The following is a 25,811-nucleotide window of genomic DNA, read 5'->3' as shown; positions in this document are numbered from 1 at the left end:
TTCTCACAAGTCTGGAGGCTAGAAGTCCAAGATCAAGGAGTCAACAGATTTGGTTTCTCCTGAGGCCCCTCTCCTTGACTTGAAGATGGCCACTTTCTTGCAGTGTCCTCATTTGTCTATGGGCATGTGCATCCTGGTGTCCCTTTCTCTTCTTAAAATATAGCTCTCATGTCCTCTTCTGGATATTTTTTCAGAGATAGTACCCTCACATTTGTTTGGTAGTTCCTCAAAGAAATAATATTCTGCTGTTTTGATTTCTCTCCTCTGAATTTGTCCTACCTCAGTTAAGGATTAACTGAATGAATTCAGTAGATGTAATCTGACTGACTAGAGAAAAATCTCTGGCTCATTAATTCTAAAGTGTGCTACATGGTATTTCAGAAAGTACACCCAGTATCACTTAAGCTGGGATCTACTTAAATTATACTTAGAGTTGGCTAGAAGCCTGTTGTTTCCACACAGGCTGTGGCTGGTCCTGGTGCTGTGGTTTCTCTGTACACAAGGACAGAACTTCATGATTATCCCTCTTGTTGGATTCACTAACTGGTAGTTGAAGGGCTTGTTTTCTCTTGGGTCTTTCTTCAACATTACATCATCAATCACAGAAAGTCTGTTCCTTTTATCGTCATCTTGCTCTCCATGTAACAGAAACATCATTTTAGTTATTTTTAGCAAACCTCAGCTCATTTGGGGATTCAGCCTTCCTGCTACTATTCTAACAGAACCCACCCACATTCGTTTCTTATTCACAAATCTTTACACTTTCTATGCACTATGCACTTTCTTGGTCTTTTTTTCTTCTACTATTGTTGTAATTAAGTACTTCTTTCCAAGTAATACAGAGATGTAGTTTTAAAATCAATATTATAAAGCTTTAAAAAACAACAGCAACAACGTAACAGTCTATCTTTATACATAACATACTCATAATATTTTTCCAAATTTTTAATTTTGGATGTTCTCTTGATTTTCTACTATTGAAATCAGTTAGTTTCCCAGAAGAGAATCTTCATTCTCCTATGTGAAGAGTATTTGCCTGGCAGTTAAACTATTTTCTTAAGAGCCAAATAGGGGAATGGAGCAGTGGGTCTCATAGATCTATATACAGATTTTTGTGTAGTCATACCCCAACCCCTGTGTCTCATGCCACCCCCTCTTCTTTTCCTTCTTAGTTTGGTATTGGAGAGTGAGCCCAGGGGTGCTTAACTACTGAGCAACATCCCCAACCCTTTTTTTAACATTTTGAGACAGGGTCTTGCTAAGTTGCTTAGGGTCTTCCTAAGTTGCTGAGGCTGACCTCGAATTTGTGATCCTCCTGCTTCAGTCTCCTGAGTCACTGGGATTACAGGTGTGCACCACCACGTGTGGCTCATGTCCCAATCTTAGGTCAACTTCAGTTGGCAACCCTTGGGCCTCTGCTTGTATAGGGAAAGTACAATTTCCTAGCCAGGTGGGCTCCTGGGAAGAAATTGATGGTGCAGCTGCTCTTTGTACATGTTTTTAGCCCCTCTCTTCATCCCATCTTCAGGGATACTTCTACCTTTCGTTTTTGTATGTGATATCTCTGTTTTCAAGTGTTAGCAATCAATTTATAGTTTACAAAAATATTCAACAAGGTTCAACAAGCCAAATAAAACAACAGAGAGCTATATGTGACCCTTGAGTTCTAGTTTTGAATGCTTTGAGGAAGATGATCCTTCAGGAAGCTCTTAATCCAAGCTATTGCCTCTGTGACTTAAACAATTACAGATGAGGACAAGCATGTGTGTGTATGCTCACATGTGCTTGCTGTCTCTCTCCTTATTGAATATAAGATGCTAAGGCAGGCCAGTGAGGGGAAGCTGGCTTGTTATTACATACCTTAATAGTATAATCAGTACTTGACTGTAGATGTCAAGCATTCAGCATTTATTGAATGCCTGCTGTGTGCTTCACAGTGTGGGTCAGATGCTGAGAGAGTCCTGAGAGTAAGCCAAAAGCAAGGGCCTCTTTTTCTTCTCTACTCTCCTCTTCAGAAAAACTTAATGAGTCTTTCTTTTCTTTCTTTCTTTTTTTCAATACTACACAGACTCCAAAGAGATAAAATTTATTTATTATATGAACAGTTCTAACTTAAAGAGTTGGTAAAAGTATTTCATACAGGGACTCTCTAGTGGGCTGAAGAGAAAATTTCTAGATAGAAGACCTATACCCAAAATAAAACTTGCTACCTTGGATTCTAGTTTTCAGTTGATGTCAAATAAATAGCTCATTTCTTTTCTTTTCTTTTTTTTTTTTTTGGCGGTGCTGGGGATCGAACCCAGGGCCCTGTGCTTGCAAGGCAAGCACTTTACCAACTGAGCTATCTCCCCAGCCCCTACATAGCTCATTTCTGAAAGCCCTTTTAAAAATCAGAGGAAGGAATAGAACTGGAACTTTTGCTGTGGCAAATAAAAAGTCCATTAGAATGTTTTGAACCTCTGAAGTAGGTTGACTGAATCTCAGTTTCTTCTGTAAATTGTCCCCACACTTGCCTTATATTCTGTGATGATTTCATAGTTTTGGAAGCTTTCTGAAAACTATGTGCACTCAAATGTAAAACATGTTATTACTAGGAATGGTAGGATTAGTATAGCTCCATGATTTACAAAATACTTTTCCCTAGTAACTTAGGTATAGAAATGATGGAGTTAACAAAGTGGAGGAGCTGGGTGTCCCTTGAAAACATTTGTATTTCATTCCCCAGCACCACATTGAAAAACTAAATAGACAAAATAAAGGTATTGTGTCCATCTACAAATAAAAATATTAAAAAAAAGAAAAGAAAACATTTATATTTCCCTTTACTTTCCCCTGATTCTTGTTAGAAAGGGTTTTAAGGTTTTTACAGATAGAGTGACTTTCCCTGAGATAGGCCTGTACTCTAAAAGACCTTACTATTTATGGAAAGAAGTCTAATGTTATAAGAACTAGTAGACCTGATTTTCAATTCCTAATCCATTCATCTGCCAGTTGTAGGCTTTGAAAAATTGCCTAATCTTGCCAAACTTTGTTTCTTCATCTGTAACATAAAGATAATAACATCATCAACAGCAATAATAACTACCTTCTTAGAGTTACTGCGAGAGTACTTAGTAGGCTACCCAGTGATTATTATTCCTCATTAAGAAATCTTTCTCTGTTTTTTAACACTCCTTTTAAAAACTCCTTAGAGAACAAAACATTGTCCTTTGGTGCCCTGGTGAATGGCTGGTTGAGTTGTTCTTACATGGAGACTGCTTTTGACTCATCACTAGTTTAAATGGTTCCCTTATTTGACAAATTTTCCCTGAATGGAAGAGAGAAACATGCATCTTCACTGTCGAGTCACTGCAGCCTCCCCCACTGGCAGTAGGCTGAGGAAGTAGGCTGAAAACAGCTGTAAATGTGTATTCGTGGGCTGGAGTATGTGTGTATGCTCTGTCCCTCTTCTTTTTTCTAGACATGTATTCACTCTCAAGTGAATTAAGCTAGGCATCTATTTTTTTCTCCCATGTAATTAGAAAACAAGTGTTTTTAATCGGTCACAAGTAGTTGGTTGCAAACACATGTGAAGTACATATGATGAAAGAATGCAATATAATTGACTTTTTTGTCCAGCTAAGCATTGCTGCATGTGGAGCTCTTTGAGCTTTCCTGACAGCACTGGCTGCCCCCATCTGACTTTCTCATCTCTTAAGTGGTTACATGGTCCCCAAGAAGCAGCCACTGCTCTGTGTTGTCAGTACTCTTGATTGTATTTCTCTTTGTGGTTTGAAACTTGAAGACACTGAAACTGTTCTCAGGCCTTTTGGAAATACTAAGAGATAGTTTGGGCACCTTATGTACCAAGAAGAATAGAGTCGTTTTTTGCTCCTCATACCAGTAAGCTTTTAATTCTACCGGTAGAGTCAGGAATGAAATAGATTGTTTCAACAGCTTCTTAAAAAACCTCATTCTAACTGGGCACGGTAGTACAAGCCTGGAATCCCAGCAGCTCGGGAGGCTGAGGCAGGAGGATCATGAACTCAAAGCCAGCCTCAGCAAAAAGCAAGGCGCCAAACAACTCAGTGAGACCCTATCTCTAAATAAAATACAAAATAGGGCTGGGGATGTGGCTCAGTGGTTGAGTGCCCCTGAGTTCAATCCCTAGTTACCCGCTCCCAAAAAAAAAAAAAAAAAAAAAAAAAAAAAAAAAAAAACCCTCATTTTACCAAGGGGTAGCTTTAGCCTTTTCCCTCAAGCTTCCTTCCAGAGAAAATGGTGAATGGTTTACTTCAGTTTGCTCACTTACTGAATATCTTTAGATAAGACATCATGCAAAGCTATGTGGGCCATCAAAAGATAAACACTTTCTTCAAAGAATTTCCATTATAACACTCAATTTAAAAGTGAATTCCAAAGTCCATAAAAAAGATAAAATTAAGGGGGGTCAGAAGATATTTTTGGAAGATTGGCTAAGTTTTCATGGAATCAGCATTTTAAAGGACCCTGAACAACAGGTAGAGTTTCAATTGCTTCATTTCTCTGCTCATACTACAGTAAAAGTGCTATAAAAGAAACATCTGAAATTGACAACAGGAAAATACAGACAGAGAAACACATTTGGAAATCTACATGTTGGGTAATAAAACCTACAAATAAGAGTTGTTTTTTTTCCCCTGCATGTTCAAATTTCATAGTCTCATACACTTAGATCTTTTCATTCGTTCATCAGGTATTTATTGAAGACCTAAATGCCAGGTACTGTTCTAGAGATTTGGGATACAGTAGAAACAAAGGAATCCTGCTATCATGGAGTTTACCTTCTAGCTAGGGGAACAGACAATTAAAATAGACAAAATAAATAATATGTTTACAAGTTGGATGTGTGATGGAAAAAAGTAAAATAGAGTAAGGAGTATAAGAAATGGTGTTGGAGGAGGTCAAGGGTATGTAATTTTTGCTAGAATGTTCAATATAGGCCTCATTGAGAAGATCTCATTTGAGCAAAATCCCCAGAGGGAAAAAGAGAGAACCATGCAGCAATCTAGAGGAAGAGCATTTCACAGAGAGCCTGCATGAAAGTCCTGAATTAAGAGTGCCTGGTCTGTTTGATAAATTATATAGAGACCAATGTATTAAGGCAGAGTGATCCTAGGGTGAATGATAGGAGATGAAGTTCAAGGGAAGTGTGGTGCAGTGAGTATCCCACCATTTACTCTACTAATGGTTCTTCATTTACTTGTACTGAGTAAATGGGGAAATTAGATGGGGATCCATTAGAGAATATTGACCAGAGAAATGACATGATCTGACCTATTTCAAGAGGATCACTCTGGCTATAATTGAGGTTGAGGATGGATATAGGAGTAGGGCTGCCAAAGACAGAAATGGGGAGAACACTAGGAGTCTCATGATACAGGTGAGTGGTGGTGGCTTGAACCAACAAACTAGGGGTTAGAGTCAAGATGCATTTGGGAATTAAAACCATCAGGATTTCCTGAAAGATGGGCAGTGGGTGAGGGTCACATAGTTTGAGATGTTTCTTTAAACATTCAGATAGAGATCTGAATGAATAATTTGGAGGTCTGGAAAGAGAAAGGTCTGGACTAAAGCCAGGCTTGGTGGCACATACCTGTAATCCCAGCAACTTGGAAGACTGAGGCAGGAATATCACAAGTTCAAGGCCAGCCCTGGCAACTTAGCCAAGAACCTGTCTCAAACAACAACAACAAAAAATGTGGACAGGCTGGGCATGTAGCTGAGTGGTACGGCACCCCGGGTTCAATCCCTAGTACCAAACAAACAAAGGTCTGGACTGGAAACAGAAATGCAAGTTTTGGTACCACAGAGGTAGTCATTAAAACTATAGACTGGACGAGTCCAAGCAAGTGAGTGTAACTGATCAAGAGACGGAGACAAGGACATACCCTAAAGCGTTCCAATAGAAGTCAGGAGAAGATCAAGAAGGGGTGACCAATGAGGTACTAGGAAATCCATGAAGGAAGCAACTATGTTGAATCTTGTATAGGTCAAGAAAAATGAGTCAGAAGACTGAAATTGACCATTGGATTCTTTGGCAAGTATCACATACTATAGTATGCTGAATTTTTTGAAGCCTAAGAAGGTAACTAGAAATTTGATGTCCATTGTATCATTTGAATAATTACTACTAACTGATTTTTTCAACTTCTCCTATACAGTTGTACCACATTTTACTTATTCGCTCACAGTTTTGCTTTATTAATGTTTTACAGGATTTTCCATATGCTTCAATGTAGAGCTACCAAATAAGATTCTTCCATAAAATACTGAAAATATTTCCTACATCACAGTCTGTCTCTTTTATCTGAGTATATTTTTCTATACCACTTCCTAACAGTTGTTCTTCACTAATTTCCACTTAGCAGTCATTTGTCAAGTCCATCTTATTATATGCTTAACTCTTTTCTTACTTGCTTGATATGTCAGCATCTAAATCTTCCAGGATCAAGGTTATTTTCCTCCCAGCAGCACAGGAGACTGAGGCAGGAGAATCTCGAGTTCAAAGCCAGCCTCAGCAACCTAGCAAGACCCTAAGCAACTCAGCGAGACCCTGTCTCTAAATAAAATATTTAAAAGGATTGGGGTTGTAACTCAGGGGTTAAGCATCCCTGGGTTTTCCCTAATACCAAAAAAAAAAAAAAAAAAAAAAAAAAAAAAGATTATTTTCTTCTTCACAATGACCAGTGTTCTCACTTGGAAATACAAATTTTGTCTTCTGCTGTTTTGTTTTTTGTCTTCCATCAGCCCTTTCCAATCATCTGGTTTCTGTCCCTTGCTGCTACTTCATACTTTCCCTTCCCTGATCTCAGGGAAGTTTTTTTTTTCCCCTCAATACTTTTTTCCTTCCCATTCTCACAAAGGTGTTTGTCCAAGGACATCAATTAATTAATGGATTACTAGCCAAAATCTCCAGTAAGAAAATCAGTGATGCTATTTTTTCCAGGTTGCATTTGGAACTGAGTACAAAATACTGAAGTGCCTTCTTCTATAGCTCAAGCACCACTGAGGACCACTCCCCAGCATAATTGATATGTTGCTTTTAGACCAAGGCATCAAAAAATCTTGACCACATTGCTTTTAGCTTTTAGTCTTTCTTGGAGGACTTTGTGAAACCTGTGGCATTTATAAGAAAGAAGTTACTGACATTGTTTAGAAATGGGAGTGGTGTTCTGATCCTTGAGAAGCCTGAGAAGATAAACCTCTGGCTGAATGTGATAAAAAGAGAATAAATAGAGAAGAGAGATGTATGTTTTACTGGAGGTCGAACCCAGAGCACACTACCAATGAGCTACATCCCCAGCCCTTTTTTATGTTTTATATATATATATATATATATATTTTTTTTTTTAGATGTTGATAGACCTTGATTTTATTCTTTATATGTATATATATATTGCTAAGAATTGAACCCAGTGCCCCACACATGCTAGGCAAGCACTCTACCACTGAGCCACAACCCCAGCGCCCCCTTTTTATGTTTTGAGACAGGGTCTTACTAAGTTGTCCAGGCTGCCCTCAATCCTCCTACCTCACCTACCTCAGCTTCCTGAGTCACTGGGCTTACAGGTGTGTAGCACTGTGTCCAGTGGCCAAAACATTTTAGAAAAGCCTTGGGATTCTGAGCAAGGTGCTTTCTCTAAGGTGTTTGTATCCTGGGGTCCCCTAAGGTAGCGAGTGAATGCCTGGTGCTGGAATTCTATGAGATGGCCTGCTCTCACTTTCTTTTCTGGGGTCTTGAAATAGAATAGATAAGGTGACTTATAACCTTCCCCACCTCTCTAGCATACCTTCTAAACCATAGAAAGATGACTATATGAGAACTTCAGCTTTGACTTTTGAATGAAACCTACAGATTACCAGCATGTTTGACTAAACTAGCCAGAATAGATGGCCCTAAAAAGTGACTATTATGCAGAACTACATAAACAAATGACAAATGAAGAATGAGTGAGGTCCTTTTTTCCTGAATATGTGATATTTTATTCATTGGTGCTCATTATTAGTAATTAGGTTATGACTCAACAACATGAACTGAGATTGATCTTCACCTGGGTCTTCACCTTACAGATGAAATTTATGTAGATTATAACAGTTCTTGTGGGAGGAAAAAAAATTCATAGCTCCTTCCAATTTGACCCTGCTGTTTATCAGAGTCTAGCAAAGTAATAGAGGAAAAATCTCAAGTTCTTACTAATATTGGCATCTTGATTAAAACAGAAAGTCTTTGGTTTATCTATGTCTCCAAGGCTAATAAAAATTTATTCTCAATAATCATTGTATTTAAGCTGTACATAGTAGCAGCTAAATTCAATCATTTGAAACACAAGAACCAGGAGAGATACTATAGAGAACCTCAAGCCCATTCACTTCTATGATTCTGTATACAGAGCCTTGGTTACCTGCAATAAATGGCAACAATAATGCTTCCTGTACCTGTTTTATAGAGCCATCAATGCCTTGGATCTATTGATTTCATCCTCCTTTTAGACACCCTAGATCCAGTGGTACCAGTTTAGGTGGGAAGAAGGAGAAAACCCAGCATATTAAAATCACTCCTAAAGCCAGACACAGTGTACAGCTATAGTCACAGCTACTTAGAAGGCTGAGGCAGGAGAAGCACTTGAGCCCATGAGTTTAAGGCTAGATCATGAGATCCCATTTCAAGAAAAAAAAAAAAAAATTGCTGCCAAGAAGAAAAATGAGATGAGGTCACAGTGCATCAAATAACTTTTCCATGGTCCAGATTTTCAGGCATTGATACCCTCTAATTATTCTTTACATTTGAAAGTATGATTGCATTCCAAGTAGCCTCTGATAGAAAGGTCACTTTTGTCAGTCATGAGATCCTCTATCCATCTTCCTTTGGTGTTACTTATTCTAAAATTGCACTCTCCATTCAGCAAGTGTTTACTGTGGAACTGCTCTACATTAGGGCTTGGCTTGTACCTAAGGTTCTAGATGTGCAAGAATAAATAAGACAGATCCAGCTGTACTCTCATGGAGTATTCAGTGTTGGCAGTGTAGCAAAATGTCCCATGGTGATCCTCTACAGCTCAGAATACCATTGGATAGAATCTACACCCCCTGCCTTTATTTAGGACTTCAAATGAAAACCAACCTATTTGATAACTGCCAGAAAGATGTAAAAATTATTATAAGGTTCTAAATCCAGTTCTGTTCAAATCCTATACTTCCTAAAGGTTGTCGCTATGGTGGAAAGAAAAGCATATTAGACATTTTAGCCAAATAGAGTGTGGTTTAAATCCTACTAGTTATATGACTTAGGATAAATTCTTTGAGTTACTTAAATTCCTTTTTATGAAGACAGTAGGATTAAACAAGAGATTGATACTAGGTTTAACCTAAAGTTTATTTGCTATTGCTGTCCCAATGTTGGCATAGAGGCAGGATATCAAAAAAGTAGAATACAGAGAACTCTGAGCAGGAGTGATCCTTGTCAAATCAACCTTACCTAGAAAAGAAAGAGACCCAAGGAGTTCCTTAAGTGATGCTGAGATCCCTATATCTAGACGACTGTTTTTAAATTCAATGGATCCCTCTTCTCTCATTTTCTCAAGTTTATTTTTATTTTGATAGGCCCTGGTCACCTTCTTTCTTCCCACCACACCCTAAAAACCTTCAAACTAGGGGATCCCACTGTAGCAGCCTGCCTCAGTGATTAACCTTTCTTGATCCTTTTTCTCTATTAAAAACCCTCCAGTTCTGTGTCCTTGTCACTCTTTTTTCTCTTTGTAGTTGATTAGCAAACCTGATGAAGTTGGGCTTAGATATGAATAGCTTTAAATGCGTTTTCCATCCTGGATAATTCAAATATTAATAAAGCCAAACATGGGAAAACATTAAGTCAAAGAACAGTTTTGTCACCCATCAAATTGAGTAAGCACCTAGAAGTGGTTAAGTTGGCACCAAGAAGCAAATCAGTACAGTCTGAATTTTGCTATCAAAACTTTTTTTTTTTTGGTATGTCTATTGCAGTTAAAGGGGATCTCTTCCCTAAGGCAAAAAAAGAAGTTGTATCATATCAGCAGGTTAAAAGCAGAAGACACCTCTGCAACCATATTATGTCAGGGGAAGGGACATTGTTTAGTCATTTTTCTTTAGACATGGAGACATCAAGAAATCTTTGGAATTAATCTTTGAACAAAGTAGAACTGGGAGTAGTATGGAGACGCATGGAGCAGACACTGTCTAATCATATGTTGTACCCTCGTGGTGCCATGTTCCTGGTAGGGACAAGAAGGTAGTCCTTAATTAAATGAACTCTCTTTATTCTACTGTAAGTTCCAGGTCTCTGGTACTTTTCTTATTCACTTAAAAGAAAGCCTTTAAGTTTGTCCTTAAAATATAGCTTTCTATCTGTGTTCTGTTGAATTTAATCCATTCGTGGTGGGAGGTTTTTGTATAGTTTTGTTTTGGTTTGGTTTCTTTGTTTTTTACAGTACTAGGGATTGAACCAAGGACCTCACTCATGCTAGGCAAGTGCTCTACCACTGAGCTATATCCGCCCCACCCCCCTTTTTTTAAATTTGAGATAGGGTTTCACTAAATTTCCAAGGTGGTCTCAAACTTGTGATCCTCCTGCCTCAGCATCCTGAGTAGCTGAGATTAAATGACTGTACCACAGTGCCCAGCTTATACATGGTATTTTTAGAGCTTACTCTCTAATTCAAATTCTTAATACTTGGACCTTACTTATTATGGAAGTGATCTAAATCTCCTTTATCTTTAGTTCTCCCTGGTATCAGGGTGTAAAGGGGATTCTCTCCATTATTTTCCCAGAGGGCTGTTTCCTTATTTTCATGTTTCCTATCTTTCATCATAGAACTTGAGGGCAAATGAATCCAAGATGCCATTTATGCATTAAGTCATAATATGCTTCAGGTTCTGCCTGTCCCTGCCTCAGCAGCCTAAATATGTACAAGCAGTTCAGTCTCATTTTGCTCAGTTGGCCTTTTCTAGGGTATACTTTATTCCAACTTGGGGATCAAAAACTTGCGGAACATTTTAAGTAGCTTTGGTTTCATTGACAATGGAATTGCAGTGGGTGGGCGTGGGCAATGCTTACAAGCTAAATAAAGGCTCTTGGTAAGAGCACATATGCTGAGAGGTGTTTTAGACCTCTTTCCATAGCAACTTTATCTGTAAGATTAAACTTTCTCTTGGTGGCATAGTTAACAACAACAAAAAAATATCTGCTCCTGTTCAGAGCTGTTTGTCAGCCATTACTGGAACATTTTTACTTTGATCCATCTCATTGTTTGATTTTTGTTTCCTTGTGTCTTCCCAGGTGGCATTGGCAGGGTGGTCAATGGAGCCTTCATGGTGCTGAAAGGGCATCGTTCTATTGTTAACCAGGTCCGATTTAATCCCCACACCTACATGATCTGCTCTTCTGGTGTAGAAAAGATTATCAAGGTGAGATACCTTCCCCCTCTGTCTTTTTGAAGAAATTATTACAGTTCATAATTAGAAGACACTGGAACAATGTATGCAGGACCTCATAACTAAACAAACTAAAAGATCTATCAAAATTTTCAATTTGACATAAAATATTGGAAAGTTGATGCTAAAAACCCTCCTTTCAAGCTGGACACAGTGGTACACACCTGTAATCCCAGCAGCTCGGGAGACTGAGGCAGAAGGATAGAGAGTTCAAAGCCAACCTCAAAAAAGCGAGACTAAGACACTATCTCTAAATAAAGTACAAAATAAGGCTGGGGCCTTAGTGGTTGAGTGCCCCTCAGTTCACCCCCCCAAAAAAAACTTCCTTTCAAAAACTATTTGTAATATGTGTATTAAGAAATCAATATAATTTATATGTATCTATTTTTATTAGAAATATTTATGCTTATGCATGAATATAATTACATAAAAAATATAAGATGGCTTTTCTTTCTCATGTTTTGGTGAAGGACCACAGACTAGTGAGAAGAACTATATATGTATGTGAATAAATTTCTATATTTTATATATATGTGGACTTACATTGTTAGGTATATGTTAATATATGTTCCATAAATATCCCTTTGCATATATATATATATATATATATATTTATATATATATATATATATAGCTATCTGTTTTTCAAACATGGCTATTGTTAGGAGGAGGCCATACAGACCTTAGCCTGGCATTGATGACCTCACAGACATCTCCACACCTCCCAGAACTGCTGATCCAAAGACCCCTGACTTCCCTGTGGTCTTGGATGACTCCAGAACCATTTTTAAAACTGGCCACTAAACTTTAAAACAAGTGGTGTATTCTAGACACTACCTTGTATGCCGCTAGAATTTCCAATGACCTTTGAATATTTTCTTTGGGGAAGGCGGGTTCTGAGGATTAAACCTAGGAGTGTTCGAACAGCGAGAAGTATCCTCAGCCCTTTTTCATTTTTTTAGACAGGGTCTGGCTAAGTTGCCAAGGCTGGTCTTGAACTTGGAATCTTTCTTGCCTCAGCCTCCCTTTGATTTTGAATTCTGCTTTCACAACCTCACCTGGAGTTAGGAGAGTCATTATCCCTTCAGTTACTCAGCAGCACTTTGCATTAATTGCTGTCCTTATATGTCACAGATATTGTCAGAACCAGCATAAGTTGTCTCAGGATACAAAAAAACACTACTGCGTGTGGTTGTGATTGAGGCTACTTGTTTGTGAATATTAAACACATCAGTTGCACATCAGCTTGAATGAACTCATCTCAACCAAGAAATATTTTTATCTCAACAACAGAGGAATGCAGCCTGGCCTGTGTCCACAAAAGGATAGCTCACTGCCCATCACTCACATTCCAGTTGCTAGTGCACCTTTTTCCATATCTGGGAAAATGAGAAAATTTTAAGAGCTCTGTAAAATAACTTGAGTTAAATTAGGATAGATAATATTCCCCCCAAAAGTTGAAGTTCTTAATTTTTTTTAAATGATATTGAAATATGTGAGAGGTTTCAGAGAAAAAGTAAAAACTGATTTGTGATGATTTAGTAAATTGTCAACTATCTGTAAAACTAAGTTGTATTTGATTGTAAGAGATAGCTATCAGGAATATTATATTGGTGTGCGGGTCAATATTTTTATTTGCCCTTAGTCCAACTTCCTCTGTATAGACTTTGTTAGTCCTGGAAATTAAAGCTCACTTTCTTGTCTGCACTTGTTTTCCCAAAGAGATAGATGGGTCTTTTAGGTCATTTCCTCCAACTTTTTCTTTTAACAGGTGATGACAATTAAATTATAAATTAACTGTCTGAGGTCACACAGATAATTAGTGATAAAGCTATGCTAGAGCCCTGTTCTTCATTCCACCACATTTATCACGCTGAGAGAAGGCAGCAGGCAGCCTGATTTTATCATCTCAGTATTCCTTCACTGGGGCTGTCATTGAAATGGCCCTGCCCCTTACATTGCTTTCCCCTCTCCTTTGGCCTATGACTAATGGGTTGGCACTGTAATGTCCTCTCTAGGCCTGTTGACGTCATTCTCTTTTTCACAGAGCTCTGTGCTTGGGCATCTCCTTTAGAAGAGAATTCCTGTTTGGCCGTGTACTCTGGGATGCTTCTGTGCTAAGTCTCCCCAGTTATTGTTTAGTCAATTGAAATCTTTACCCTAAAGGTCATAGATTGGAAACTAGCCAAGTTCTCAAGAGAGAGAAGAAAATGTTTTCTCTGTGAGGTTATCCAGACTGAGTATAGAACTCACTGCTCCAGGTTCCCATAGGAACCAGGAGTTGTTTAGCCATTTGAAACCTTTAAGTATGCACAGATGACCACAGTGAGATGGAAAGCTGAAAGCTCTGAATTTCTCAGCTTTGCTCTCTCACAAGTGTCTTCCCTGTTCACCATCTGGTTGGAAATGGTGTGATGGTTAAAGGATTGCAGGAGGAGAGGTGAAAAGGAGAAGGATGAAACCGAGCCCAATACTGGCCTCCTCTCTCTTCACAGTCACTACCCTTGCCTATGCCTACGTTACCCTGAAAGGCCAGCGAGTCTCAGTGCCCTTGGATCAGTCTCCCTCTGTAAAGTGAGGACTTGAGACACTCAGACACTCAGGAGTGCCTTGGGAATGACCTGTGCATGACAATTTCTGTTTTAATGAATGTCACTCTATTGCTTGCTACTTCTGAGAGGGTCAGAAGTCTCAAGAGTTCTCACCTACCATGTTCTAGTCTAGCCTGAGACCTGCTTCTCTCTCACCTCTCTATCTTCTCCTTGCCCTTATCCTTTGCTCTGCTGCCTTTTTAGTTTAGAGAAGAATCCCTCTTATCAAGGTCAGTTTGTTCTCACCAATAACAGACCTTCTACCCCGCTGAATGCCCACACTAAGCCAAAAGAGGGGGTTCATTTTATAGTTAAACATGAGGCAAATCCTGGCTTTCTTCCCTGCCCCTTGAAGCTCAATATTTATCCCATATTTGTGATGTACCTATTGTGTGCCATTTGTGCCAGGTCTTAGGGAGAACACAAAATGGTAGTAGAGGTCCCCCTAGGAATTAATGACCCAGTAGGAAAATCAAGAAATAAAGATAGTGGGAAATGCAGTGTGTGCAGAGGACATGTAAACGAATTCTGTGGGAGGAGGAATAGATTTTTCTCATCTGGGTTAATCTCAGTATAGGTTAATATTTGAGCTAAATTTTGAAGAATAGATAGATATTTCAAAAGGAAAGACAGAAGCAAAATGGGAAGAACATTCTGAGAAAAGGCATGGATATTTATTTATTTCATTAGACCAACAAGTATTTATTCATCAACTACTATGCATTGTGCTTATGAATAAATGATTGCATTTGGCCAAAGTGAAGAGGACTAGAATGTGGGTCTAGGAGATTAGGCCAGGAAGGCAGAATGTGGGCAGGACCAGGTTGGAAGCCACACTGAGTATAGCAAGCCCTTGAATAGCAGTTGAGGACCTTATCTTTGTACATTTCCTTGGTAGTAGACAAATTCTAAGTTCAGTGTAACTGCTCAAGGAGAACAAAGGACTTTGAGTTGCTACAAGCATGTGGTCCTCACTTAGTAGCTCATTGCCACTCAGTTGCTTTTCATTTGGATGATATCTGAATAAGAATTGAGTTTCATCCTTTTCCTTAGCATCTCTTGAACTAAACTCTTCACGAGGCTTAAAGAAAAAGCTGTTGTTCTTCCTCCTTTTCTCATTGTGTAACCCCACAAAGAGGCATGCCTAGCCACATTTAATAGGGGACAGGAAGTTGTTTTTTTCATTGCTTTATTTCTAAGTTATTGACTTTCAGGATAAAGAAAAGAATAATTTCACAAATGGTTGAAATTGATGTTTTAAGGATGAAGACCAAGATCATAGGAACAGTCAATATTTTTGATATACAAAACTCCCTCTTGAGGGGGGTCTAAATCTTTGTGGTTGTGGTATTCAGTCACCAAATGAAAGAAGAAGCACCATGTCTGTTGGTGCTTTAGTATAGATTATGTCTATAGGTGAGAAATAGACTTCCAAGACTGAAGTCATTGGCTCAGGACCATGGGGCTAAGTTTCCTGCTCATCCTGCAGCTCTGTAACACCAGTTCCTTAATGAAGACTGGCTGTTTTGTTTTACTCTGAATCAGGATTAGGTGAAAATCCATCTAATTCACTGTTGAGGTGAAGGATCTGAGCCTCCCTCAAGATCACCAGCTAAGCTAGCAACTGAGGGAACCTATACTTGTTTCTTACCTCTTGATCCTGTTTTGTTCCATTACCATAGTCTTCAGAAATGTACTGTCTGCCTCAGCTGATTTAATTCCAGGGTCCACACAAAAGCTGATTTTGTGAAAAGTGTTATTTATGATTTTCATTCCTGAAGTTTTGGAACAGGGGACTAGGTATATGTGAACCTTAAAACTGATTTGCAAGTATTAGGCCAACATCTCACCATTATTATTTTGCACTTCTGTTAGATTTCTCTTTATATTAGGGAACATGGTTAATAACATTTTACCTTTTTTTTTTTTTTTTTTTTTTTTTAATCAGGGTTTGAGAGCTGGGGATGTAGCTCAGTTGGTAGAGTGCTTGCCTCATAAGCACAAGGCCCTGGGTTCAATCCCTAGCACCGCAAAAAAAAAAAAAATCAGGGTTTGAACCTAGGGGTGCTAAACCACTGAGCCACATCCCCATCCCTTTTTAGTTTTTATTTTGAGATAGGGGGGGCCTTACTAAGTTGCTTAGGGCTTCACTAAATTGCTGAGGCTAACTTGGAACTTGTGGTCCTCCTGCTTCAGCCTCCTGAGTCATTGGGATATCAGGTATTCACTACCATGCCTGACTCATTTTACCATGTTTAAATTGTGGAGATGAGAGACTTTGCTCAGAATTAAGAATAAGAACCAAAAAACATCCTAAGGAGTTTACCTTTTGGACTCCTCTGCATCCTTTCTAAGCCACTAAACTGTTAGTCCCTTAGGCACCTGTCTGCAGAGAATAGTCATCTATATCTTGTGCTAGATACCATGTCTAAATGTTTCCCACGAGCAGGGCTTTCAGAGTCAACCTTGTAATTATTCTTTAGGAGATCCTTGGGCACTCAAGTTTAAGAATTACTACCTTAAAACTCCTGTGTGAGGTTATGAAGCCAGAGAGAGGAAGATACCTGGGAAGAGGAATTGTGAATAAACTGAAGGAAGAATTCATCTGATTTGGGAATTGGTGGGGAGAAGCTACTCTAGGAGGTTTCTTCAGCCTCCTTTGAACTGAGAATCCTCCAAAGATACACCAGCTCCCAGGAATTGCCAAGTAAAGCAAAACAGAAATTAGCCTCATAGAGTTCCCAAAAGAAGGTGAATTTGTCCTTAGATAGCTTTAGGGAAACAAAACCTTTGTCTTGATAGCAGATGGGAAATGAGAGACCACTGTTCTCTAGGTTGGATGCCATCTAAAGATAGACACCATCCTGTCAGGCAAGAAAATCGCCTGGAATTTCATTGAGTTGCCATGGCTACATACTGATGTAACTGAGCTTCTCTGTGCCGCTTTTTGGACCAGTCTGGCAGTCAGGTGGAGCTAATCATTCTCCTTTGCAGTGACAGCTTAATTACCTTGAACTTGATTTTTGCATAACTTATCCAGCTTGTAAAGGTAGGTCTTTGAATCAGACAGTCCTGAGTTGGAATCCCAGTTCTGCTGTCTTTTCACTGTGAGCCCTTGTCCCTGTCCATAGAGTGGGAAGAGTTAAGGGATAGGACTGCAGTCACCCCTGTTCTTGCAGCTAACAGAAGAACTGAGGAGAAAGGCAGTAGCTCCCTGGCTAAGAGAACCCAGTTTTCTGGGTAACTGATGGCTGCATGTCCGAGAAGGAGCTACAGTGTTGGCAGTTGGCTATTCTTATCAATCACCAGTAAGCAATTCCCAGTAGCTAAAAATAGAAATGTTCAATACTGGGCATGGTGTCACACACTTATAGTCCCAGCTATTAGGGAGGCTGATGTGGGAGAATTGTGTGCTTGAGGCTAGCCTGAGCCAATGTAACGAGACCCCATCTCTAAAAAATAAAATAAAATGGAAATGCTGCAGTTGAGAAGTGGAACTGTAGGCTGATGTGTTAGCTGTCACAGCGGTTCTGGCTGCTGGGTTTGTTTTCACTTTGGAAAAGTGGTATCTCTGTACACAGCTTCTACCTGCTGAAAGTTTTTAACACACTTGCCAGTCTTCAAATCATCTTGCTTTTCATCTATGCAGATCTGGAGCCCATACAAGCAGCCAGGATGTACTGGAGACCTGGACGGCCGAATTGAGGATGATTCCCGCTGCCTCTACACCCACGAAGAGTACATCAGCCTTGTGCTGAACAGCGGGAGTGGCCTGTCGCATGACTATGCCAACCAGTCGGTCCAAGAAGACCCCCGGATGATGGCTTTCTTTGACTCCCTGGTACGCCGAGAGATTGAGGGCTGGAGCTCTGACTCAGACAGCGACCTCAGTGAGAGTACCATCCTTCAGCTGCACGCAGGGGTCAGCGAGCGCTCGGGCTACACTGACTCTGAGTCCTCAGCCTCACTGCCCCGCTCCCCACCTCCCACAGTAGATGAGTCTGCTGACAACGCCTTCCATCTGGGGCCCCTGAGGGTCACCACTGCAAATGCAGTGGCATCCACCCCACCAACACCCACATGTGAGGATGCAGCCTCTCGCCAACAGCGCCTGTCTGCTCTGCGGCGCTACCAAGACAAACGCCTCCTGGCCCTGTCCAACGAGTCTGATTCTGAAGAGAATGCCTGTGAGGTTGAACTGGACACAGATCTCTTCCCCCGGCCACGATCACCTAGCCCTGAAGAGGAATCCAGCAGTTCCAGCAGCTCCAGCAGCTCAGAGGATGAGGAGGAGCTGAATGAACGCCGAACCTCCACCCGGCAGCGGAACGCCATGCGTCGGCGACAAAAGATGCCCCGAGAAGAGAGGCCCAGTGCCCCGACCAAGCCCACCACCACCTACATTGGAGAAGACAACTGTGATTACCCTCAGATCAAAGTGGATGACCTTTCCTCCTCCCCTACCTCCTCCCCTGAGCGGAGCGCTTCCACTCTGGAGATTCAGCCAAGCCGGGCCTCACCAACTTCTGACATAGAATCAGTTGAGCGAAAGATTTATAAAGCTTACAAATGGCTTCGCTACTCCTATATCTCCTACTCCAATAACAAAGATGGAGAGACTTCCCTGGTGACAGGAGAGGCAGATGAAGGGAGAGCAGGAACCAGTCACAAAGACAACCCAGCACCTTCCTCCAGTAAGGAAGCCTGTCTAAACACAGCCATGGTCCCAAGGAACCAGGACCTGCCACCTGAAGGCTGCAGTAAGGATGCTTTTAAAGAAGGAACTTCCACTAGAAATCCCAGCAGTGGCCCAGGCCATGAGCACAGCAGCCAACCTTGGACCGAGGCACCAGAGGGTACCTCTCAGGACACTAACAATGGTGGCTCTGTAGAACACTCTTTTGAAACCAAGAAGCTTAATGGAAAGGCCCTGAGCAAGGCCCTGAGCAGCCGGGCTGAGGAACCACCCTCTCCTCCTGTACCCAAGACATCTGGCTCCACTCTCAACAGTGGGTCTGGAAACTGTCCGAGGACCCAGTCTGATGACAGTGAGGAGAGGAGCCTCGAAACCACCTGTGCCAACCACAACAATGGACGCTTGCACCCCCGGCCCCCTTACCCCCATAACAATGGGCAGAACTTTGGGGAGCTAGAGGTGGTGGCGGCCTACTCTTCCCCAGGACACTCAGACACTGACCATGATAACTCGTCCCTGACAGGGACACTCCTACACAAAGATTGTTGTGGGTCTGAAATGACCTGTGAGACTCCCAGTGCTGGAACAAGAGAGGACCCCACTGACACCACAGACAGCAGCAGGGCTGTTCATGGCCACAGTGGCTTCAAAAGGCACCGAGTTGAATTGGAAGACACAGATTCAGAGAATTGCTCCTCAGAGAAGAAATTAAAAACATGATAAATACAAAGGGAAAAATAGCTACAAAAAGTAGCCTTACAAAAAAAAAAAAAAAAAAAAAAAAATCTTGTTTAGTGAACACAGAGGAAAGGGAAAAAAGTATTAAAGGCACATAAAACCAGGGCCTGAAATTTCGTTTCTGCTGCTGCTCCCTTCTGTTCAACATTCAACAACGGGTCTGAATGTCCAACTGGCCATTGGCTTGTGCTGTATAAAGAAAGGGGGGAAATCCAAATAATTCCTTTTCTAGTGAGATGTGAGCATAGTGTACCTGTGCAAGGTTCTGTGAAAGTGAATCCTTGTTGGGATGTGTGACGTGTGTGTGCACTGGCATGTGTGAGCTCATTGTCTCATGAGACCTTTCTTTTAGTTGTCCATCAACAAGGAACTCTGGGTCTATAGTTTTTGCCATCTCACCCTGTTCTCATGTCGAAGGTGTTCTGGTCTTAGCGAGAAGCACCTGTTCAATCAGATCGTGCCGCCAGTGAGTTGTAGTCTTGAGCTGAGAGTGTGGAAAGGAGAGTGGAGCAGGCCTCCAGCCCACTGGCTGTGCTGGAAAGGAAAGCATGGTTCCTTTCTTAAAGAAATCTTCCATGTTTTCTCTAAGAACATTCTTCATTGAGCATTTAATGTGGACATACTAAAAGTGGAACATTTTTAATGCTAATGGAGGTTAGCACTTAGGATCTGATTCAAGGGCATAGAGATCCTGATAAATTTCACTGTTTGCAAATCGAGCGATGCTGCAATATGTACTGTATGGAGGCCATGAAATATGACTAGTTGTGGATAACACATTAACCAGCTAGGTGCTAGTTCCTAAGAGGCACTCAAAAGGCCAGCAGGTGCTTCCTTGGCCCCATGTGATGGAGTTAAGACATATTGAAGGAAGGGGGAAAGACAGCTCTCAAGAGCTTTGTGCTCAAACTACTTAAGTGGATGGTAGAGGTGTGTAAATGAAGTGAAGAGCAGAATGTGGTACTATGTTCTTTTAATTCAACCCAAAACTATTCATCAGAATTGGTGGGACTGGCATTTTCCCCAGGCTTGCCCTTGACAAAGACTGTGGTGTTCTGACTGAACTTCACAGGCAGCAGGCATTTCAAGGTGATAGATTCAGCACGTCCATTGGGAAGCATAGGGTATGGGAGGGGAACCTCTGGTTTGACAACTGGCTCCCGGAAGGGACTGAGTTCCATGGAGGCAGATGATGATTGAGAGGGAAAGTCCAAGAGGTTCTCAGCATTGTGGTGGTTACAGTCACCTGGTTATCAAGGTAGGGCTGTGTGAGACAGAAAGACCTAGAAATGACCAAATGCTTGTTAGCATATGTGTCTCAAAGGGTGGGATGCTGGCAAGAAATGAGGGAGAGAGAGCATGTAACTTTCTTGAGCACTAAGGTGCTAGACACCTAGGAACCAGCTGAGAATGGCGTAAGGACCTACCTGGAGACTCCTGTGGCCTCACTGACCCAGCATTCCCCTTAGACGAGGACCTGTCGTGATGGAACTGGGACCAAGGGGAGGCCACCTGTGGAGGCTGAAGACTTGGATGAAATCAGGCTCTGGGGGAGATGGCTCTTCAGAAAAGGAGAGTGGTTGGCAAGTCGAGAGGAGATGACATGTCACTAAACCTCACGAAGGGCGGATGTGCCTGATGTATGTGTGACGTGACTGGGGTTCACACGAGCACGGTTTTAGGAGAGGGAGGTGGAGTGTGAGCAGAGTGAGGGTACACGCGATTCAACAGCCGGACTCTTACTGGGGGAGCGGGACAGTGATTCTGTAACCAACATTAGAATTACTTTGGATTTGTAATCAAAATGGTTCTATGATTTGTCTTTGACTATTCACAAATAATTGTAAATTCTGGTTTTATAAGCCCAAGTCATTTTACATTTGCTTTTCCAAAATGTATTAAATTGAAAATTTTTAATCCTTTATATACAAAAAAAAAAAAAGATATAACCACTCGGTGTGTGTTTCTCTTCCCCTTCTTAGTCAGCACACCCAGCCCTTATGTTTTGTTTGATTCTAATCTAATCAACAAGTAGCCTCTTCTGAGTTCTCTAAAGACAATCCACATATATTCCTGGAGAAAAAGAAGTAAAACTCCCCTGTAACTAGCTATTGGTAGTTATAGTTGCCAAATGCAGAACTTGGTCTTTCATATTAAAAGTCTTTTTTTTTTTTTCATTTGGGTACTCAGAAGAGAAGTTAAATTCATTTTGGTTAATATTAGAAGCCAAGAAAGATCACTTTTAGAGGGATGACTGCCATCCTTGGGAGAGACTTCCCAGCATTGCATGAGACAGGCCCATGACATACCCACTGGAGCAGGCTGAGAAATGGATGTTTCTGTGGCCACTCCACCTTTCCTCCCAGGGATCTTGTATGATGTGTGGTTGTGGTCCTAGAAACTACTGGCAGGAACTACTTTCTGGGTTCCCTTTACCTAAACTGTTGTAGAATTAAGGCCCCAGATTTAGAGGTGCATTTAATCCCCAAATTCTTTCACAATGGTATTTTTACTAGCAGAACAGATAGCACTGAATAGAATAAGAACTATTTGAAAGTACCTTTTGGGTTTTTTTCTGCATCTTGTACATAAAGTTTTAAGTGGCAGGTTCAAATTTGTAAAACTGTGTCTCTCCACTTTATTTCCCATTTGGTTTCGTAAATGATTCTTGAGGACAGTAGGTAAATGGGTTAAATGAGTTGTTGGCTTGGGGCAAATGAAGTTTGCAACTGTGCTTGATTTAATGAGCTGAGTCTTGTTGTCTGTCAAGGTGCCTTCCTCTGCTGAAGCCTTACCTCCTCACCCCTGCCTCTCTTCACCCAGCAGCGTTAACTCTTCTCTCATGTATATGCAAATAAACCTGTTACTCACTTCTCTTGTCTTCCTCTTCTCTTCCCGGGAAGACTTGGTTGCTTAGACACCCCTCTTCCTTTCATTCTTGTTTTAATTTTTGCCCAGTTGGAAATTTGATTCAAAACCTTAATGAAGGCTAAAAAGACAAACTCCACATCCATGACAATGGTTGTCACTTCTAGGTATTTGGACAAAGGTCACATCTGACAAGAAAATGTAGGGTAGGAAGGTGGGTATCTATTTGGTTTCCTTTACCATGCTAACCAGGACTCAGGATGTGAAATCTGGAACTGACTTTTTTTTTTTTTTTTTTTTGATGCTGGAAATTGAACCCAGGGGTGCTCTACCACTGAGCTACATTCCCAGCTTTTTACACTTGTATTAGAACTTAGGGAGCATTGCAATAAAGTGACATAACAAACACTTCACCCCAATTATGATTTCTTATGTTTCCAAATATCAAATTGCTTTCCCTGACCTGTCTTAGGCATGCATTGTGAACTTTTTTCTTTCTTTTTTCTCTTTTTGCAGTACTGAGAATTGAACCCAGGGCCTTGCACACGCTATGCAAGCACTTTGCCACTGAGCTGCATCCCTAGCCCACAGACTTTTTTTCCTTTTAAAAAAAAGTGGCAAAACTTATGTGCCCTGCCTGTAAAGTGGATTACTGCGGTTAACCATAAAGTTCTTGCCAACTAATACCCTTGTCAGGAAAATAGACACTTCCAAAGGAACTTTGTTCTTCCCTCGTGACCTGAGCAAGGCCTTATAATAGGGTGGAAACACCCAAGGTGAAGTGAGGCTCAGTGAGTCCCAGACTTGCCCCCAGCAGCAGGAGAGGACAGTGGTTCTCTCAGTGGGGTATTCCAGTCATAGTGCTCGTTTGTCCTTAAGCACACCCATGCTGGAATGAAATGACATGAATTCAAATAAAAGTAATTTTGAATTTGTTAAAAGAATCAGTGCTTCTTATATAAAATGTAAATGAAAAATCTGATCTATCTGCACCCTAACTGCTTTTATTGTTAATACAAAGGTAGTAAGATGCTTCTCCAGATGGACATTCAGAGGCAAACCATGTTGTAAGAAAATTATTTAAATTTACTCAAGTTGGAAAATGATTCCTTTCCTGGGCCCAAAGCCCATGAAAACTCATGGACTCCAGCTGAAGTACAGAATGCCAACTTCAAGTCTGCCTTTATCTGCCTCTGTCAGCACCCTACCAAAACTAGGGAAAGAGTAGAACACTAAGAGCCTCAGGTGCCCTCGCAGAGTCCTCAGGCATGAGATAAGCTCTTGTGGTCTAGGGAAGTTAGGAGGGAAGACTGCAATGGAAGAACTGAAGAGCTGGGTGGGTTTGGGAGCTTCCTGGGTTCATATTAACTAGCATTCAGCACGCCTTGGGACTGGCATGGTCTAAAACACTTGGACTGGTCTAAAACTCGTGGTCATCAAGATTCTCCAACCCAAATCCCCAAATATATCCCTAATTTATAATGGAGGTCAACAAAAATGCAGTATTGGTTCGGGAGTATTTATCTCAGACCTCTTTGCTAGGGTGCATAAGTACCATGGGGGAGGCGGGAAAGTGTGTAACAGCCCAGACACAGCATACTTAAACATGCACTGAAAACCAAGTGTGTGGCAACGGGATTGGCATAGGCTTTCATAGGGTAACATACATCTCCCTACTTGATTATTCCTAGGCTGATCAGTGACAAAATTTGGGGACCTGCCCCAATCTCTTTTTTTCACTTTGTATTTTCTCTTTATGTCTCAGAGGCAGTATTTTCTAATATTTCTAGTCTCTCCAAGACCCCACCTTAGATAGTTATGGTTAACTTCTTTCCCTAAGAGCCTCATCCATGTAGTGGGAATGGCCCTGAACTAACAAGAGAATCCTAGACCTGTTTTTCAATGAATCGGTCTGTGTGGTCCTTGGGCAAGTCACCCAAACTTTTGGGAACTAAACAGATCCCTCTCAGTTCTAAAATCTGTCTTCTTCCATTACAATCCCTGGGATCAAAGGGCTCTGTAGATCCCACTCTGATGAGTTATTATTGGGTGGGGGTGGGTATTGGGGGATTGAACCCAGGGGAACATAACCACTGGGTCACATCCCCAGCCCTTTTTATTTTTTCACTTTGAGACAGGGTCTCACTAAGTTGCTTAGGTCTTTGCCAAATTGCTGAGGCTGACTTTGAACTTGCAATCCTACTGCCTCAGCCTCCTGAGCCTCTGGGATTATAGGTTGCTAGCAAGTTGAAACATCTGTATAGTGCCCACCAGAACCAGTTGGCAAACCAAGATCTTTAGCAAGTGCACAACTGCTCAGAGTTGCAAACTTATCTGTAAAATGGGGAGAGTGCCTACACCAGGAGCACATTGTCAGAGGACTGAATGAAGACAAACTATAAAATCAACAGCAGGGCGCAGTGGCACACACCTGTTGTCCCAGCTACTGAGAAGCTGGGGGTGGGAGACTCAGTCGAGCCCAAGAGTTTGAGTATAAGCCTGGCTACATAATGAGATTCTCCCCCCCAAAAAAGCTACATATATTTAAAATTCTACATAACTTAATAGCTTAGAACAATCCCTGCTATATAAAAAGCACTGAAGGGTTGGCTATCATTAGCACATCGTTTTTCACTCTTGTTGCCTGCTGCTGTCTGTATCTCCCACATAGAAGGCTTTTTTTGTATGGGGTCTGTAAAGGAACATGGAAAGTAGAGAAAGAGAACTTAATATTTATTAGCAAGACTTCCACAGAAAAAGAGTAAATTATCTTCATTATAGTGGACCTGACAAAGCTGAGTTTGGGGCCTTTGGCACTACCTCCGATTTGGGGAGCCAACTCCATCTGAGAGCTGGGAGAGTAAAAAAAAAAAAAGCCAGGCTTAAATGACAGGGTTCATCAATCCTCGCTTATGACAGCAAATCTGCAGGAGTTGGGGTGAGGAACGACAAATTTTACTAAACTCTAGTCTTAATATGGTGGTGCTGGAGGTGACCCAGACCTCAGCGGCTGGGACAGCAAACTACTCTGGCCTTTGCTTTGACCTGGCCCAGGGCCAGTCCTAAGAGAATCAGGAAAGGGGTAAGCCATGGAAAAGTTCAGTGTGTGCCAAAGGAGAGTGTTGACCGGAGTTTTCCATGCAAGATTGGTGTGTGTGTGTGTGTGTGTGTGTGATCCTCTGTACATCTGATTCTAGAAGACGCTAAACCATAAAAAGCCAATAGGGAAGTCTGACTAAGCCAAGGGGATGAAAGGGTCAGAGTTCAGTACTGACCCCCTAACCCTCAGGCTGGAGCTGGAGGTCAGGAACACAGGCGTGCACTTGGAGAGGGCAGGCCGAGAAATAAGAGGGAAGGGTTTTGCATTGCTAATGGGAAAGAAGCAGTGGAATTACACTTAGGGGAACAAGTTTTTCAAATAAAACCCATAA

General features: G+C 41.2%; 1 protein-coding gene and 1 non-coding gene across 3 annotated transcripts in view; both read left to right on the top strand.

The window, feature by feature from the left end:
• Positions 1-19,533, top strand: part of Dcaf5 (DDB1 and CUL4 associated factor 5) — a 100,205-nt gene extending 80,672 nt beyond the window's left edge. For both annotated transcript variants that reach the window (XM_047539506.1, XM_047539505.1), the window contains exons 8-9: positions 11,333-11,460; positions 17,728-19,533. In XM_047539506.1, coding sequence (XP_047395462.1) covers positions 11,333-11,460; positions 17,728-19,494 — 1,895 coding nt within the window. In that variant the 3' untranslated portion in view covers positions 19,495-19,533. The remainder of the gene's footprint in view (positions 1-11,332; positions 11,461-17,727) is intronic.
• Positions 16,038-16,111, top strand: Trnam-cau (transfer RNA methionine (anticodon CAU)). Its single transcript has one exon. It is a non-coding gene; the product is annotated as a tRNA-Met (tRNA).
• Positions 19,534-25,811: the final 6,278 nt, after the last annotated feature.

This window comes from Sciurus carolinensis, chromosome 2 (genome assembly GCF_902686445.1).
Source record: "Sciurus carolinensis chromosome 2, mSciCar1.2, whole genome shotgun sequence".
In the NCBI taxonomy this organism is placed as follows: Eukaryota; Metazoa; Chordata; class Mammalia; order Rodentia; family Sciuridae; genus Sciurus; species Sciurus carolinensis.
The sequence above is the reverse complement of the archived record's forward strand: the minus strand, read 5'-3'. Positions and strand labels throughout refer to the sequence as shown.